Below are 19,325 nucleotides of genomic sequence, written 5' to 3'. Positions count from 1 at the left end.
GGCCCGTATGTGTGAGCATGAATGGTTTGTCTCTATGTTTCAGCCCTGTGATAGCCCGGCGACCTGCCCAGGGTGTACCCTTCCCTCACCCATTGTCAGCTGGGATTGGCTCCACTCGCCCTGCGACCCCGAATATGATAAGCGGTTACAGATAAAGGATGGATGGATATGTAATTTCTGGATTACCTGCGATCACATGTGATGACTAAAGTTGGAAAAACACTTATTAAATGTATTTATGTTGGCAGTGGTGGAATGTAAGTAGCGTATATTTTCAAGTACCTGTACTTGAATATTATTATAGATTAAACTACCCAGCAGTATATTATAAAGTACTATGAATGAGCTCCAACCTTACTAGCTGCAACATTAAAGTGATGAACACTAGATTATTGCAACTCCTTATTATCAGGCTGCTCCAATTAAGGGTCTTTTAGGACTCTGCTGCAGCATTTGAACTGACAAGAACTAGGAAAAGGGATCATATATCTCTGTACTATCTCCTCTCTCCTCATCTCCCTCTCAATCTGTATGCAGTCATCTTCCATTAATTCATGTTACTAACTTGCTTTTATCCCCGGAGTCTTTGTGCTTTCTCGTCTTGCAGGTACCATTGAATCAGTGTTACACCTGGATTGGGATTCCCTCTGCTGCCATGGCCCTGATTGACACCCATTGCTACCAACATTAATACTGTTATTGTGATTATCATTCTATTATATCCACTACTGCTGTTATTATTATTAGTAGTCATATTTCTATTATTATTTCTGCCATTACTGCTATTATTATCATTATCATCATCATTCTATCTCCCTCTGTCTCTCGCTGTCTCCGTCTTTCTCTACTTCTCTTTCAACCCACTGCCCACCCAGAGCCGGTTATGACTTGACATGATATAAATAAATTGAATTGATATAGCATGTCATAAAAAGTCAGAATACAGTATACCATAAAAATGACATAATGCTGTAGATGAGTAAGAAAACTAATAAAATAATGTAAGAAAGCTGTAAAAAATATGTATGCTGCAAAAATGTCATACAAAAGTGTAGTATGCCTTAAAACTGTCATAAAGACGTCATAGTATATGTCATATAAAAGGCAAGAGCATTTTATGCCATAAAATTGGTACTTTAGTATCCCATATTTTTTTAATAATAAATATCACAATATAGTGTGTCATACAAATAATATAGTATTTATGCTGTAAAAATGTCAGTATGATGTGTGAAAAGTGACATAGTACAGTATTCATACTATACGATACAATACGTTTAAAAAAGAAATATAATAAACTATGTCACTAAATTATATTACGAATTTCAGAGTAGAGTATGCCATTAAAATGTCATATAATATATCATCTAATATTTTGCCATCAAACTGTCATGAAAATAATATAGTAAATGTAATAAGATGACTTGCCGGAGTCACGGCGTCGGGCATCAGACCTCTGGAGCTCGTCCAGAAAGCTGCAGCTCGCCTGGTGTTAGATCGCCCCAAGTTCTCCCACACAACTTCCCTTCTCCGTGCTCTACACTGGCTCCCTGTAAGAGCTCGCATCCAGTTTAAGACTCTGGTGCTAGCCTACAGGGCAGTGAAAGGAACAGCTCCTTCCTATCTCCAGACCATGGTCAAGCCCTACACCCCCGCCCGACCACTTCGCTCTGCTGCCTCGGGGCGACTGGTTGCCCCTTCGCAGCGGATTCGCTGCCCATCTTTCTGTGCAGGCTGAAAACCCACCTCTTCAAGAAGTGCTACCCTGAGCATTCCTCTTAGCACTTATTGTATTCGTATTAGTTTGTTGCACTTATTGTATTCGTATTAGTTTGTTGCACTTATTATATTCGTATTAGTTCCTTGCACTTATTGTATTCCTTTGTTTCTGCACTGTACGTTTTTCTCTGGTTTATGCTCATAGTTTAACAAAGGAGATGTACTGATGACTTCTGGTGACTAGTAGTTCCCTTGAATACCTATGTTGAATACACTTATTGTAAGTCGCTTTGGATAAAAGCGTCTGCTAAATGACTGTAATGTAATGTATAATATCAAAATGTATGGTATGTAGAAAAAAGTCATAGTACAGTATGTCAAAAAACTCATAATATAGTATGTCGAGAAAGTAACAGTTTGATGTCTCAAAAAAGTTATACTATAGTTTGTGGAAGAAAGTAAATAAAAGTCCTATTATAGTACATTGAAGAACAACTCATTGTATAGTATGTCGAAAAAGGTAAAAAAAAAAAGTGTATGGTATAGTATTTCGGAAGAATAGCATAAGTTATTTACAAACATGACATTTTCATATCATACCCTTCTATGACTTTTTTTTTTCCATCAAAATCATGCTGTATTGAAGAAGACAAACTCATGTTTACAATGTTTACTGAGGTCATGAATCAAGTGAGAAGTACGGTCATTTTCTTAATAGACTTCCAAACAATCGCACTTCTTTTTGCAGCCAGAGGAGTCTTCCCCTGCTGGTCATTTGAAAGAATGCAAGTTTAAGACACTGAGGCATTGGCTTCACTCTTCAGAACCGGATGTTGCCGCCTGTGCGGGACACGTGCACCACATGACACGCCCCGTCAAACAGTCGCAGGTCACTAAGCCAAAACGACTAAGTTAGTTACAAGCACAAGAACTGCTTGGTAATGGTTCAGGAAAAATAACATGGTTTGGGCTCAAATAAGTAGGTGAATCCCGAGGTTATTTTAGGGGGCCTCTTGTGTGGTAAATTGGGCGTGTCGTGTAGTTTGTGAGACTGCAGATAGACCCTTCTCAAAGCATCCGTTCATGTGTCAATCAATCAATCAGACTTCATTTGTATAGCACAGAGTGCTTCCCACAGAACAACACACGTTGAAAGGAAACACTCAAAGTCAGTAGGTGAGAGTATTTTTTTTATTCAAGTTTAAATTAAACCGCTCTTACAATACAAATAAATATAGCAATAAAACGATATCTTTAGTCTGCTAAATAACCGTACATTACAGTAGAAGCCCACATACAATAGCATGACACATTTCTATTGCGGATAAATATCAATACATATACATTTATGTCATGTTATTTATAAATATATTTAAAAAAAACAGTCCACAAGTTAGTGGATTAAATTATAAAGAAATACATATTAAATTAATTCAAGTACAAAAATAAGAAATGTATGCTACAATGGCAGAGAAGGGAAATGAACAATCCCTCACTCTGCGTACAAGTAATGTCAGGTCAGGAGTTAACATCTTTGATGAGCTTGAGGACTCATCAACAGCAGGCACTTTGGGATTTTGCTGAGTTTCTGTCTGATCATGCGTGTGTTTCCTGGCTGAGTCCCTCCAGCCATCCCAGCACAGTGTCCAGTTCTCCCACGGCCTTCTGTGCAGCCTGGTCTATGTCTAGCTGCTCATTGGAAAGAAAAGGAGAAACGACAGAGATAACAGTGGATTTAATGATGAGCATAACTGTAAAAAAAAACACTGAAAAAACATTGATTTGTTTGGTGGCTTTATTTTTGCCACATCTTTTTCTTTTAAGATATTAGCAAGTGGTACACAATATATTTAAGATAGCCGTAGACCTTACTGAAAACCAACCAAGATGTCATTTGAAAAAGTGAATTAAATTGCACCCTCTGCAGATAACTGTGTGAATGTCAATGCACAGTGAGATGTTGTTCAGTGACCTACCTTGTTAAACTCAGCTTGCAGGGAGTCAATTTTTCTCTGTGTGTCCTCACCACAGTGGCAGTGCTGCACAGAACGCACAATTATGAATACAACGTATTGCTATTTTTAATGAAAGCACTTTTTTTTTCATTGGAAAGAGTTGTTGAACTTACACATTTATGTATATCTTTTCTGATGCTCACAAAAGCGTTGGCCAGAGCGCTGGAGCAGCGTTGATGCTGTGGCTGAGAAGAGGCATAGTTGCTGAACACTCTCTCAACGTAGAAACGTAGCACAAGACGCAGGAAACAGCACGTCTGACCCTCCTGATAGAGACACATGAAGGTCAGATTACAGCAGTTACATACACTCATATACCGTTTCTAAAACTTCATCAGTCTAAGGCTTAGGATATAGAAGTATTCAAAAATCTGAAACAGGAAATTAGGATGGAAATCACACCAGCACTACATGGGGAAAAAGACTCACCTGAACATGCGTTATCAATGATTTGTCCAGAAGTTTCACTCCGATTGCACTGTCTCTTTCCATCTGGAATGCAAAGACCGCAAAGAACAAGTTAGAATCTATCTCCACTTAGAGATGTCATAAACCGTGTTTGATCTTTTTCTTTGGTAAAGAGTTTGCCTGTGTCCGCCTGCTATGCTGGATCAGGCTGCTGCGTTTGTGGATTTCTACTATTCATTTACTGTCTGTTGTTTTGAGAAAGTGTGTGCATTAAACTCACCGCCGCTGATCGTATGTCAGTGTAGTATTTCCGCAGTTCGTGCATGTGAACATTGACGGAGCAGCTCGCCAAGTTCAGGGTTCGGCTCTCCCCAAGTTCACTCAGACAGCTGAGCAGGAGGAGCAGGCAGAAAGAGCAGCCGAGCAGCATCTTCATCATTGTGGTTGTCTGGTGGGAGAGCTGACAGAAACATTTTGTTCGTTAAAATATCGCCAGATAAATTACTGTTTTATCTTAATTAATTATTATTGACTATTCTGTTAAGGCAAGGCAGGTTTATCCATATAGCAGCATATTTTTGATCAATTAAGTCTATAAAACGTCAAAAAATAGTAAAACCAAATGCTCATCACAAGTTGTAGGTGATGTATTCTTAATTCTTGTTTTGTCTAGTCTTGCTACTCAATTTCTAATAAGAAGAAATTACAAAATAGAGAAAAGCATCTAATTTCAGGTTTCATTGCCCACCGCCATGACCCCAAACCAGCACCACTTGTGTTTAGACTCACCTGTGTGTGTGTGTGATACTCAGAGGAAGAGTCCTGGGAGAGATGTGACTCTGTGTCTCCATCCTGCCTCCTCTTATAGTGAAGTAAGGGGGGTTTTTACCAGGTACTGCACCACTTGCACAGACACATACACACTCACGCACCTGCACATGTGCTACTTTCACACTAATTGTTTTACAGGAGGAGGAAATATGTCGTAATTAAAGGAACTGATGTCTCAACACCTGAATGGCAGGAAGGTAAAAGGAAAGATTTCCTCCTCCTTGATGTGTAGTGTGTTCATTGTAGGGAAACAACTTTGCTGAGGGTGATGTCATTTGTTGAGTCACTCATTAGATTCTTAGAGTGTCGTCATTCCTCTGCAGCAAAAAGTTATGCAGCCGTGTGAAAAAGTACGCAACGCATCATTTGGCCAACGGCCAATTAACGTCATTGTTTTGGGGTGAACGATGGGTGTCTTTTGCACCAATAACAATTTGTTTTTGCGTTCTCATAGACCACTGACCGATCACCAAGTATGCTCTCAAATGTTGTATGTCATACTGGAAATAAAACCTCCTCCAGCACATACCCTTACTCGTGAGAGCACTCTCACAGGCTGCGACTTCACTCCTGTCAGACAAGCCTTGATTGGAAACACCTACCGGACCTGCTCACCTGCTTACTAGGCCAGGTTAACTTTTGATGACAAGTGGTGGAAAGAATGACAAGCAAGGAAGTACGATGGAAAACAGGTATAACCTGTGTTAGTGGAATATATGAAGATAATAGCAATATAAATAGAGAAGTGAAAAAGTTCCAGATTCCATAATAGGAGGTAGTACAAATATTTGGCAAAATTTCCCAGGTCAGGAATGCTTTGTGCTTGTTTCTAACCACTAGAGGTCCCCACAAAGCACTTTGAACACGGAAACATTTTTAATGATCCAATTCACAAGTCCGTGGCACTGCTTCAACAGCTGCTCTATATATATCATCGATTGGTCTAAGAAACTTCTTTTTATGTGATACATTTTTACTACTTTCATACAAAGTATGTTATATTTCTCTGAGATTGAGCCACAGTCTCTTTTACAGAAACCACATGTGACTTGAAAGAAACAGACTAACGCTGTATCTCAGCAGTGGACAAAGTAGCAGTAACGCCTTGCAGTGCAGTACAGTACAATAATCCTGCAAGTTATTTAGCGACCCCTTAGGAGGTGCTTGTAGTTGGTATAAGTTGAAACAAAGAATTCAAAAGATTGGGTTTACTAGAAGGTCAATCACATTGGATGAAGGCAGGGTACAACCTGGACAGGTCGCCAGACTATCGCAGGGCATTCCAGTTTTGCAAACCTAATTTACCTAAAAATAATTTGTGTTGGTGTCCATTGATGACTCCGAGGAGCATAAGGAGAGGGTGAGAAAGTCTGAAATAATCAAATGCAATCAAATGATCAAAGAAAAGAGTTTTATTTTCCATTATTTGTACAAAGCTTCTTTTTACAGAAGAATAATATACAGAGGACTAAGAATAAAGAATAAAATGACATTTGTACATGGAGTACCTTGAAAATCACAGGCACATTTGGGACAGTCTCAACTACATGGTAGTTATGTTTTAAACGGGTTCTTCTGACATCCACTGCAGGTCTGTTTGTTGTCCTTGGTGGCAGCTTTACTCTGGTCACATCTGCTAGTGAACATAACTACCCTCCATGTGTAGCATGTCTGTCAATGTACCTGCATTTTCAGGCTTTACTCATTCTAGTTTTATTTTTGCATTGTATTACTATAAACAGAAAATGACTAAAATGTAACATCTGTCAACAATGTAAGTTGAACTATCAAAGCTTTACAGTTTTTTAACATGTATTTGTGCCTCTTTCAATAACGCAGTTCCACAGTAGGCCTATGTACGGTTGGATATACCTTGTTTCTCACTGAGCATGCTTTGCCTTTATTTCAGTTTGCTCACAGTGCACACTGTGTGTATTTGTGTGTGTATACTGATGTGTGCATGCATGCATGCGTGCATGCATAACCTCAGGCCTTTAGGCAGAGTTCTCCTAAATGACAATGGAGTAAAGGTGTCTGAAGCACATGATGACATCCAGAGGGATGGGGGGGCTCAGGTGATTTCCGTCCAAACGCAGGTACCTGACACAACAGAATATGTGCTTAACATGTCATCCCAATGACAACTGCTTTTTAAAACTAACTTGTTCCTGACATAATTAGCTTGTTCTGATTTATTTCCTGTCAAAGGGTGCCACTGCACCAGTTTGTATTGTTGAGTGCCAAGTCGTGACGTAATGTGACGTACCTTAGTCTGGGGACCAGACTGAGATCGCTCAGGTCGGCCTGCAGGCTGTATGGACAGATCTGTGTGCCATTGATGCCTGCCGGGAAAACACACAGTCATGAATGTCTAGTTCTCCAATGCTGGAAACGCCTCACATTCAGATTAACTTCTGAAGGATGATTTCAAACTTGTATTGACTCTGCACGCCTGAGGCAAGGCTTTGTGGCCCAGTCATCTATAAACGTATTCAGCTAGAGTGTAGACACGGAAATACTCTTAATAAAGGAGCTGCCTGAAAAGCCGTTTTCTGGCTCAAATAGGAAGGTAAACATGAGCTATTCCAAGATATAAAGACACATTTTAATGAAGTAAATCTCGGTCCAGGTGTCTATCCCACTTCAAGATAATATGATGTCTTGATCACCTGGATCAATTGAATTGTGTCACTATGTCGTAGTTATTATTATTAATAACAATTCATTTTTTAATCAACTACATTTACTTGACTTGTCATCATTCTGACTGTAAACAATGTGTAGAGACAGTTCACAACAGTGTGTCAGCTCATGATCACCATAAATTCTTCATATTTCGAGAGACAAAGTCTACAGAGTGCTTGTTTACTCTCCAAAATATAACTATTAACCAAATGAAGCTGCTCAAAATACTATCAAATGACTTCAGCTTAGCTTCAGGTAAGGTCAGGGCTCAATCTATATATGAAATAAATAAATGTTTAAGCAAATACAGAAGGTTGACGCTGCGTTATTAGTGTTTTGGCCACTTGGTTACAGAAAAAGCTCAAAAAAGCGGACCTATAAGCAAACAATTCATCAGGCATCGAGTGACATTAGCATTCATTTGGAGTCGTGTTTCTGGCCACCTGAGAAATGTAAGTGCAATATTCAATACTCTCTTTTTAGCCCTGTTTTAGTCTCCACTAACTCCATAGAAAAATAGCTGTCTTTAGTCTGCTAGATGTTCAACTTCATGGTAACTAACTTTCAGTCTTCGGTGACGCACGTAGTGTGCATTGTTTTTTAAAAAGCTCTTTTTGTTTGGGAAAAGCTTCTTGGGACCTGAGTCCTGTAATCATTCTCTGTGGGTTCATCCTGGTAAGTGACGTCTTTCACATTACACATAATGATTAGTAAAGTGAAGTAATTTAAGATTACAGTTAGGTTTGATTAGGCCACATTAATAAACTAGGTTGATGGGGTTTATGGGGCAGTTCAAGACAACTGACTCATTAAAAACAATTCCAGATGTGAAAATATTTGCATGTAGTTTTGCTTGAATTTGAAGTCTTCATGGTGTTTGTTTGATCATTTGTTTCTTGTTAGAAAGATCTTGTAGATAGTGAACAGAGTCATTGGAGTGAGATCAAACTCAAACTCAAAATCAGAACAATATTGCCTTTGTGTGGTTCGGCCCCCACAGTGCTTTTCACTTCATCTACCCGATTAGACTTCTTCTCAGGACTGTGTAGGATTGTGCACACTGAGCTTGATTGACAACTCTTACACTTCTGTTGGTTTTGTTTCACCTGTTAGGGCAGCACACTTACTCCCTTACTCCCTAGTTCAGGGGTTCCCAAACCTTTTGGGGCCAGGGATCCCTTAGAAGAGTTTCCAAGGATCTTAATCATAACACTTATTCGGCATATGCGTACTACTATTTGTACTCTGAGAAGCCATTGGAACTATTTATACTCTAAAACGTTTCAACCTCATTACGTCAGACCTATTTCTTAGTGATAAACAGAAACACATTTGAATGTGAATCATCTTAAAATAAGATGAGATAATCCTTTATTAGTCCAAAAGCAGTACTTGTATATCTTTAAACAAACTTCAAATAATTGATCTTAAAAGCTTTCAGAAAATGAACAGCAGCAAGACTGGCATTATAAATCCAGATATTTAAATTTACCAGATGGAACTGCCGATTTTCCGATTAGCCGATGAGCTGCTCGACCTCCTGAGACACAGCCTCGTGGCTATCACATGCCGTGTATCCCATGGACATTGACAAACCTCTCACCAATCCGTGAAGGTTCTTTTTACGGGATTCAGAGCGTTACTTTAGCAGCAAACTATTTACAACGTAAAGATATAACGTCCATCTGAACAGAGAATGAAGTTGCTTTTCCTCTGAAGAGAACATTGTTGAGGCATTAGATGTGCTCTGAATTCCGTATTGAGCACCTTCAAGATGGTGCAGATTGCTGCTGAGATTACTTACTCTCGATGGAGTTGTGGTTTAGGTGCAGGTGCTCCAGATGACCGTTGAAGAGAGGAACAGAAGTAATCTGGTTGTGGGCCAGTTGCAGGTCCAGCAGGGTGGTAATGTTGAACACATACTTAGGAAGTCCTTTATCAGTCAGCTGGTTGTAGTTCAGCCTCACAAACGCCAGGTGGTTCAAGTCTTTGAAGTAGTCTCTGAACAACGATGAGAAGAACAACTGTAAACATGTAATCCAACCAGTGTTTCATAATGCATGCAGTGCATGTATGCATGTGTGTTCATTAGCTATGTGACAACGTGGGCGCTGTGTACTTGCTTTGGGACGCCATCTATACGGTTCCTGTCCAGGAAAAGCTGTATGAGGCTATTAGGAACGCCAGCAGGCATCTTTTTCAGGACGTTGTGAGCCAGATTGAGCTGCATGAGGCTCTTTAGGTCCTTAAATATGTTCTTTTCCAGGTCACTGTCACTCAACTGAAAGAAAAGTCATCATACATTCATATTTGCTCCAGAAGTGCATACAGGTTGCTGACCCTGCTTACACCTAAACCGCAGAGTATATGCTCACAAAGGTACTTTTAAACGGAGGTTTACCTGGTTGTGGTACAGGTCGAGCAGCGTCAGGTTACCCATCTTGTTGAAAGCACCAGCAGGGATCTTAGAAATACGATTTCTACCGAGGCGGAGTTGTTCTAGACTTGCTGGGAGACCGGAGGGGACCTCTTTCAGCTGGTTACGTTGCATATAGAGGTATAGCAGTGCTGGGATCTTCTCAAACACCTGCACAAGAGATAGATGCAGAGAACACACATTTAGATGGTTTTATTTAAATTAAAATTTATGAATATAAATTGAGGAAACTTTACGACCTTTTTGTCTATTCGGTGAATGAGGTTATTTGCCAAATTAACCCAGCGGATCTCAGTGGCGTTGGCGAACGACTCTGCCGTCACTTCTGAGATGTAGTTGTTCTGCAGGTACACGTAGTGGGTTCTAGATGGGATGACAGGGATCGCACGGATGTTGCGGTTCTCACAGTAGAGAGCATTGGGATAGCTCGGGGAGCATGTACACTCTCGGGGGCAGTCAGGATAGACGGAAGGTGGGCCCAGTATGGGAGGGGGGAAGTCTGTTGGCTCCTGGGGCTCTGGCTCTGCCGGTACAGCAGGCCGGGCGACAAAAGGCTTCCTGGTGGCGGCTGGGCGCCTGGTGGGCTTCTTCGGCCGAGTTCTCTGGGTGAACACTGCCCCCATCAGTAGGAACAGAGCCAATGCAGAGCAGAGTCCCACGCCGGCCTTCATCGTCCTATGACAGAGCATGAAACAGAGGTCGCTGATTTGTAGACTCAACTGTATTTAAAGTTACATGGATTAAGAGAGAGAAAGAAGCCTCCACACACACACACACACACACACACACACACACACACACACACACACACACACACACAGACACAAAGTTTAACGTCATGCACATTAGTCCTTTCTTTTGTTTCTTGCTCTGTGTGGGAGCTCTGGGACAGTGCTGCCTCTCAAGTGTGTATAAACCTGCTTCCTGATTAGCAGGAATTTAGAGGCTCAGTGCAGATCTGTGATTACTCTGAATACTTCAATAAGCAATTGTTTATTTGACTTTAGCTTGTTCCTATTTTGAAAGGATATTACTTGCAGCAAAAATAGTCAAATTTCAACCAGTATCTAGACAAACAGAGTGGGTTTGGATCTAAGCCATGAAAACACTGAGACTGTAGTATTGTTAACCAAAATGATCAAAAGGCCTGACTTTTGAACAAATATTGCAGCCTAATGCTGCTCTTATAAAAGTGGAAATGTTGCTATGTATGACTTCAGTTTTCTGTTGAGCTGAAAATAAGTAAAATATGAACACTAGAGAGTTGTCTGGTTTAAGTTTTCATACAAACTGTGAATCAATCAGTCATTGTCATAATGTCAAAGTGACATGAATTGATATGTCATTCCAGTTCATATGAATGTTAAGATGGGGGTTTGTGGCTTGGTAATACAAGTGAACGAGAGTGAGAAGGAAAGAAAGCAGTGAGTTGTTTAATTTGATCAAATCCAAAAAAGGAGGAGGGGAAGATACGGGTACAGGAAATTAGTCGTTATGAGGGAGAGGGAAGGAACGTTTTTGGATAAAGGCTCTATTGTCAGCGCTGGTCCAGAGGGAGAGATGTGGAGGGAGAAGCTGCTGGTCTGGTGGGTTAAAGCTCTTTGACTCAGGAGAGGTCCAAAGGAAACAGTGCTAAATCCCAATGAGACGATGGAAGCAATATGCATCTTTCAAACCTTTGTAAATGCAAAAATGTTGCAAGCAGATGTAGTATAGTTAGGTTCAAACTGACATGAATTTTAATGGTATCTTTTTAGAGAACAATTCATGTTGTAAAAACAGATTTTGTTGAAGATTGTTAGCTGTTTAGATGAAGGAGTTTAATTTTAAAAGTGTCCAACAGATGTGTGTAAATTAAATCGGTGTAAATAAACAAAATAATCACCACACAGCTTTAAAAATGCATAAATGCTTCGGGACAAATTCACCATTAGCTTCCAATCACTTTGCACCAGTTAGGCAAGCCTCCGGCCAAATTGATAAACATAATATATCACCGGGCAGGAATGAGGCTCAGAGGTATAATCTGTTCTGCCTGGAAAAACAAATCTGAGCTTTTCTCGGACGGTGTTCTCTGGCACTGCCCTTCCTTTTCCCTCTCAGCCACCCAGAGCCTCCCAGCCCCTCGCTCAGAACCAGAACCAGCTCTCCTTCCCCTCGTGCTGCTGTTGTCAAGATCAGTAATCTGGCAAACAACAGAGGCAAAGTCAGAGATGGCTGACTCATTGATTTGTTATTTGGGACCTTGATAAGCAGATCTGATCAGCATGAGAACTACACAGTGGGTCAGAGATCATCACAAACTGACCACATTCACATTACAAATGACGGTAACTAATTCATCCCTAGTAATTATTGACTACTTAATTTTGACTTTAAACCCCACAAAATATGGTTATATTTAATTGCATCCTCCTTTTAAAAACAGCAGGTCCCACATGCAAGGTCCATTTAGTAGGTGTCCTGGAGCGTTTCATTATATCGCAGCTGTATAGCAGATGTGGTTTGTCCAGTTGTCATGGACTTTTGTAGAATCAAAAGGACAAAATGGCAAACTGTGATATGATCGAAAGCTCCAGAACAGCTGCTAAATGGACCTATTGGTGGGAATGTTTTCAACTGCTGTTTCCAGGATCGAAATGCATTTTGAAACCCATCTACAAATCAGTTTTTCAACCTAAAATGTAAAACATTAAGATCAGCCATAACTCAAAATTAAACAGATTTACTTTCTCATGATTGAAAGTGTATTTTTAACAACCAAGACCAAGATATCATTAAGTTACAGTACAATTGAAAATATCTTTGATCAACGGCTATCTTTGCACAGTATAGATACATTTTAATACTACGAGTATGATCACTGAAAGTCCTCTTGAGATGTCCATGTGTATCAGAAGATTAAAAAAAAAAGCCATAATTCTCATTCAACTCGAGTTGCTGTTGAACAAAGCTCTTTGTTACAACAAAGGCCTTGATAGTGAGCCCTTTACAATCCATTTGTTTCCTTTTGCTGTCAGAACAGGCGCCGTCATTACGTTAACTGAAAATGATCACCACTGTTTTGTAAGGAGAGCCACGTCACACACATCTGAACCCAGGGATCTGACTCAGATATCTGTGGTTAAACAACACATTTACAGAAATCTCCAAATAACATAAATGACAATAAAAGTGACTTCATAAAAACTGCATCTTCTGACTATTTAAGAATCATCTCTATGTATGTAAAACTTACTTTAGTTAGGTAGTTAAGTCCACCTTAACTTAAAGATGGACCTAATGTTAAATGTGGAAAAGTGGAAAAGTGATAGTTACAAAAGTATTTGCCCTCCTTATGAAACCCTCAGCAGCAGATGCTCTGCATAAGTGTTACAAGATTACCAAAACATTTCCTCTTGTGGGTGGGACGTTCCTGCAGCGGCCGTGCAAAGGTTGGATCTACATCTAAGGTACGACAGTCTGAATGTGCGGTGACGGAGTTAGAAGGTGCACTGACAAAAATGTCTAATTAATTTGTTAATAAACTGATTCAAATAAAATGACACTAATTTAAAATAAATTGAGAGTAAAAAAATGAAATCTACACTTCGCATTTCAGCCTGTTCTCCTGTCTGATGCTGTCATTACTGCTTCTTTGTCCTGAACATCTGCCAGCTCCACCAAGATTAATTTCCTTTTACAATCTTCACATTCTTCACATAGCGATTTCTTTCAGAAGTCCAACCCTTTCACATTACAGACATTCACCACGGCTGTGATTTAAAAAAGGTGATTTTTTTTCTCTTCACATTTTCAGAATATTCCTTTTTATTTTGCCCGTTGGTTAACACACCAACCCTGGACTTCACTCCAGAGCAAGTTAAATTAATAAAAAAATTAATAAAGTCGAAACAACTTCAGGATCCATCTGATGAAAAATCATAGATTCTTCTCCATCAGCCAAAGTGAGCAGCACTGAGTTTTCAAAAAGAGTGACTTTCCTCACTCTCTTCACATTCAAACTTTGCTGCAGCAGCAGCAGCCGTCCTCACACGCTGACATAAAAAACTGAAATCAAAGTGAGTTTGCAGGAGTAGAGAAAAGCAGTAGAGTCGAAGTGCGCGGCGGCTCCCTGGAGGACAGAGTACCACTATGTCTGGCACAGCGTTTCAACAGAAACACACCAGCATGGCTCAGCTGCGCCTGTGCCAGGATTCCCCTCTTAGTCCTCAAACATACACCGTGGTTGTTCTGGCTCTGTTCTGACACAAACACACTCCTGACTGGATTATTATCTTATTGATTAGGATCCATCTGAAACAGCCCCCCTTGGAAACAACAAATACAGTTTCTTACCTGCCTCTGGTACCTGCCCTCTTTTGTCAAATCACAAGTTTTGTGTCTTTTCTTCTCTCTGCTTCTCTCACTCTTTTCCTTCCCCTCCCTCTCTCTCCCTCTTCCTCTGTTTCTCTCTGTCCCAAACTCTCCCCTCCTTCTCTCTCCCTCTCTCTCCCTCTCTCTCTCCTTTGGTGGACAAGCCTGCCTGTTGGGTTTGTGCCCTGGCTTTTTTTCCCTTGGAAGGTCACAGTGGTTCTTTCTCCTCCTTTGCTCGGCTCAGGGTTTTCATGTGTCTGAACTGTGTCACAGTTTGTCATCATCTTTTTGTTCTGTTGCAGCACAGCATGATATTGTTTTTTTCTCAAATAGACAAGGGTGCATGGTCATGTTTGCATATTTGTGTGTGTATGCACAAGCAACAGTTTCTATATCAAAAGTCTTTCAGAAATGCTGTGAACACTGCATCTCTGTTAGGGAAAGCCCAACTGTAATTACATGTCTTTTCAGTCTCCCACCCACCCCGCTATTGTTTTAGATGACTACACTCATACCCAGTCATGTGCTTTTCATTAGCAGCATCTTTTAGCTGATTTGCCAGCAGCTCTTCTGTGTCAGTTGAACATCCAGGAGGGGCTTTCTTCTATTCCAGCATCAGTAAACTCAAAAAGTCTGATTACTGAGGTCCAGCTACAGCATGGGAGTAGTGGAGGGTCTTTCAGGAAGTGGGGCTGTGTGATTAAAGTGTATAGCCTCTGTGTGTGTGTGTGTGTGTTTATGTGTCACTGGGGATTAGGTGGACATGTGTTTGGTGTCCTGCATTCCTGGAGAGTGAGCTGCAGCCGAAGGATAATGATGCAAACATGTGTGGGGAACAGTTTCAAGCTCACATGTACATGCGTGTGCCTCCTTCTCCCACTTTCCCTCGCTTTCTTTTCTCTTTTTTTTTTTGTATCACCTAACCGCACTCCTGTGTCCTCTTCACTCAGTCAACAGGGTTTGGTTACTGACCTCAGCTCGACCAAACATCTGGACTAGACTGGTCCCAACAAGGAAAGGAAGGTTACGTCAACAAATACTGTAGGACTCAGAGAGAAATGGGTCATTACAACAAATACGTCACTTTTTGGGTTGTTGCTTTCTCATCTTCTCCGCTACCATTTAAGAGCGGGTGCAAGAATCCTATTCAATGACTCACCTCCTCTGATCAACTGCAGTGACCTCATTTCTCTGTAAAGGTTTTTATTTTGTGCTGCCTGCAGGAACGACATCATTGGAAATAGCTGCTAATTAACAGCAACGCCTCGTGGTTTAATATTGTTTAGTAAATTACATTAATAATATACCATTATTAGAAATTAATTTAAAACAAAAAGTTAAATTTAATACACTTTAATTTAAAACAAAGGCGATTCTCTCAATGATGTGGTCTGCTACATATTGTTGGTATCCAGCTACTGTCTGGCATTGTGCTGACATTACATGTGACAGGTGTCTCTACAGAGGTGGTCAGCACATAAATGGGACAGGCCATTTAATACAATGAGCTTCCAACCAGGAACCTAAACAACAAAGGAGGCAATAGAGTGTGTGTCTGAGCCATATTAGTGAGAGACAGAGAAACACCAAGAATTACCAGTGCTGCTAATTTATTGAACAAGCAGTCTCATTAGGATAAGATGATGGCAATTTACTCCCATTATCCAGTCCAACAGATGGTGGATGCACTATATGAAGATAATGGCAAGTTATATCCAAATAAAGTAAGTTACCCATGCAAGTTTCTTTAAAATGTAATACAATTATTGTCATGCAAAGAACAATAATTTCTGTATAATCTGAGGTACCAGGATTTTTAGAAATACAGCTGTATAATAAAATCTAATCATTTGAGACACTGTTCAACAAATTAAATCATTGACCAACAACATGAAACTTATTTGAGTCTATTGTCATGTTTTTATCATTGACTGGCAAATCTTTGCAAAGATAAACAAAGATAAACTTTGCCTGAGCTGCCCGACTTTTCTTGACTTCAGCTTTGACTTGTGTGTTTGCTCAATGAGGTGCACCTGTTTTTCTTTTCTTACGGCTTAAAAATGTGTCCGTAATACTTTTGAATGTCACTGTCTGAAAAAAAATCATACCTACTTTCATCTTCCAACTGCTTAATTCTACTTACAATCACCTACATTTTCCCTTTCAAGTTGTTGCAGGACACAAGCCACAATGGCATCTTTAAAGAGAGTGTGTCTCCGGTTTAGGTCGTTAAGTTCTAGCACACTGTGTAGTCTACATGTAATGTGGTGCCTCCCCGTGCAGCCTGTGCCCATCAACTCATGATTTATCCATCATTTTGCACACACTTTGCATGTATCCGCCATCCAAGGAATGCATTTTTAATTATTGTGTTTTACTTTTGTATTTATCAGCTTACGTTAGAAGTTTGAACGTTTGAACTATGTGGTTTGGTTTTGCATGTGAAAAGAGTCACATGGGCTGTGGAATGTAACTGTTCAGTCTGCAGCATTCAAAGAAGCTGGACAGAGGTGGTTGGATGTTAGTGCTCGGTTTTTCAGGGCTCGGTTCATCCTCTTGATGAAAGAAGAGAGATATTTATGGGGCAGAGACTCCGCTTGTACTGCAGAAACTCTTTAAGCAGCAGTCCTCACTGCTATTACATACTGCAGCAGATGTTTTCCAAACTGATGGAGAGAACGAGGCGGGAGCAGGCTCCAGGCCAAAATGACTTGGTGTGTATAATAATCTGAGAATGTTCAGAGAACAGCCTGCTCTGTCATCTACAGAGAAAACTGCATGATTGAGCCGTTTGGTGTAGAGGAGACGTGTATGATCTTCAGCCAGAAATGTTCCCGGAGGAATTCTAATATTCTCCCCAACATTTTCCGACAACTTTCGATACAGCATCCGCTGTGTATACATTCTAAATTCTGCGGGCCCCACCCACGGTCTCCTCTCCAAAGTAAAGCCAAACTCTTAGCAGTCTTTCATATGTTTGCGCTTGAAAAGTTTCATGCACGTATTGTCTCAAAAATCACTTTATGATTTCACAAATTACATTATTCAATCATTAATGAACTTTGGTGTTAGGGCTGAGTGATATGGAGGATATCAAACTTTATATTTTAGACCAAATACCTCTGTATTGATATTGCAAGGATATTGTAGAGTTGACCATTGATGCTTTCACAACATATTTGTGTTGTAGAACAAGTGGGCAAAGACAAGTAATAAAACAGCTAAAACAGTCTGGTAAGTGCAGAAAACTACATCACTTTACTGTAATGCAGCATTTAAAACTATTAAAAGACAGCACTTTCTTTTTTACAATATTACAATATCCAAAATGTTAACAATATCTAGTCTCATATCACAACATCAATATAATATCGCTATATTATCCAGCTCAATATGGTGTTTAAAGGAAACAAACAAGCTCAGCACACCGATAGGCTTATCTACCACAGACAAAGTGCACAGAGTTTATTACACATTATGACACTGTGCATACCACTGTCCATCAGAGGAGACAGGTAGCTGGAAGGCCCTTTGTGTATCTACAAAGTAAAAACTATGACATCATCATTATAACATGGGTAAAATTAGGTAAAAGGATTCTGTCAGTCAGATAAATGCGTGTGAATTACTCACTTCTAATATATTCAAGCCATGTGTCTGAATGAAAATGTTGTAACACACACTGAGCACCGTCAGTGACTGTGGATCCTAATGGCAGCTAATGAGAGTGAGAAGCATTACATCATGCATGAAATCATACTAACTGAAAAGTACTCGATCAAGTAAGCGTATTAGTAAGCGAGTCCAGAAGGAAGCCACCTGGATGGTGGACATTTCCAAATCAAAGCTCATCCGTCACGCACTAAACCAAACATTATCCAGCTGAGACAGGCTTCAGCCCACATGCTGTTTGCACACAAACTGATGCGTTTCAGCTTGGTGAGTGAGAGAAGTGACTTTTGCTACATTTTTGGAATTCTTACTTCTTTTTTTGGGATTGGATATCAAACATTGATTCAAAGCTGAATTCAAAATGCTCTTTTTTCTCTTTGTATGTACTGATGAAATACATTAGGTTGGTGTGAAGTGATTGTTTTATCATGTCAGAAGACTTGATGGAGCCAACTGGTGAAATCTTGGTTTATTCAAACTGCAATAAATATACAGTACAGGGTTTACATGTCTTTTAATTTTTTTAAAAACACCCGACACTTGTCAGAACGGTTTTCATATGTGGTTCATGGATATACAATATGACGTGGATACGGCACGCAGTTCAGCCTTGCTCCCAATTTTGCTCAGCGGCTACTCACGTTATTGCACCAAAAAGCTTGTCAGCATCGACCACCATCATAAAAGAGACGTCTGTAAAACTGTTGACAGGACACCTCAAACTGCAAACAAGGTCAATTATGACTCTTTCAGTTGGGATTTTTGATTCGAGGCTTTACATTTGTAAAAATGTCCTTGAGCTGAGAAAAGTGATTTAAAAATCTGTGACGTCATCACAATGTAAAGTCGATGGGCCGAGCAGGAACTCCCAGCAGTGCCAGCAGGTGAAACACTCCCGACATATTTAGTTGGCTGCATGCCCTGGAAGTAAACTGGTTTACTAGGGTTTTGAACTATAAACTTTTCTGGCATATGCCCCAGGTGAACAATTCTCATTGGACTGAATATGCACCATCTTGGGGTCTGGTATCTAGTTTAAATCCATGATGGATGTCGGCTTTAATAACAAGAGACTATCTTGGGATCACACTAGCCGCGACGCCAAATGAAACGGGGGGGGGGGGGGGGGGGCCTCCTCCCTTCTTCCAATCACCTACTTCCGGGGTGCCTTCGCTCTGACCACACCCATCTTCTAGCTCTGC

At 40.2% G+C, this 19,325-nt stretch overlaps 2 protein-coding genes across 2 annotated transcripts; both read right to left on the bottom strand.

The window, feature by feature from the left end:
• Positions 1-3,244: 3,244 nt before the first annotated feature.
• il19l (interleukin 19 like) lies at positions 3,245-4,954 on the bottom strand. Its single transcript, XM_079157101.1, has 6 exons — positions 4,932-4,954; positions 4,423-4,602; positions 4,164-4,226; positions 3,848-4,000; positions 3,696-3,758; positions 3,245-3,408 (listed from the first exon to the last, which is right to left on the bottom strand). The coding sequence occupies exons 2-6, from the start codon at positions 4,579-4,581 to the stop codon at positions 3,316-3,318; spliced, it is 531 nt and encodes a 176-aa protein (XP_079013227.1). The 5' UTR covers positions 4,582-4,602; positions 4,932-4,954; the 3' UTR covers positions 3,245-3,315.
• Positions 4,955-6,365: 1,411 nt separating this feature from the next.
• prelp (proline/arginine-rich end leucine-rich repeat protein) lies at positions 6,366-14,545 on the bottom strand. The gene is made up of 7 exons (XM_079156474.1): positions 14,434-14,545; positions 10,335-10,770; positions 10,060-10,245; positions 9,782-9,939; positions 9,463-9,659; positions 7,240-7,315; positions 6,366-7,073 (listed from the first exon to the last, which is right to left on the bottom strand). The coding sequence occupies exons 2-7, from the start codon at positions 10,764-10,766 to the stop codon at positions 6,983-6,985; spliced, it is 1,140 nt and encodes a 379-aa protein (XP_079012600.1). The 5' UTR covers positions 10,767-10,770; positions 14,434-14,545; the 3' UTR covers positions 6,366-6,982.
• Positions 14,546-19,325: the final 4,780 nt, after the last annotated feature.

Source organism: Pholis gunnellus, assembly GCF_910591455.1.
Source record: "Pholis gunnellus genome assembly, chromosome: 3".
In the NCBI taxonomy this organism is placed as follows: domain Eukaryota; kingdom Metazoa; phylum Chordata; class Actinopteri; order Perciformes; family Pholidae; genus Pholis; species Pholis gunnellus.
The sequence above is the reverse complement of the archived record's forward strand: the minus strand, read 5'-3'. Positions and strand labels throughout refer to the sequence as shown.

Bases quoted from the DNA above. Each gene is read 5' to 3' on its own strand.
- il19l (XM_079157101.1), bottom strand. From the start codon at position 4,581: ATGATGAAGATGCTGCTCGGCTGCTCTTTCTGCCTGCTCCTCCTGCTC. The intron at 4,227-4,422 runs GTGAGTTTAATG...TTTGCATTCCAG, and splicing joins CTGACATACGATCAGCGGCG to ATGGAAAGAGACAGTGCAAT. The intron at 3,759-3,847 runs GTAAGTTCAACA...CGTTCTGTGCAG, and splicing joins GAAAAGATATACATAAATGT to CACTGCCACTGTGGTGAGGA.
- prelp (XM_079156474.1), bottom strand. From the start codon at position 10,766: ATGAAGGCCGGCGTGGGACTCTGCTCTGCATTGGCTCTGTTCCTACTG. The intron at 10,246-10,334 runs GTCGTAAAGTTT...TCTCTTGTGCAG, and splicing joins TTCACCGAATAGACAAAAAG to GTGTTTGAGAAGATCCCAGC. The intron at 7,074-7,239 runs GTACGTCACATT...CTGTTGTGTCAG, and splicing joins AGTCTGGTCCCCAGACTAAG to GTACCTGCGTTTGGACGGAA.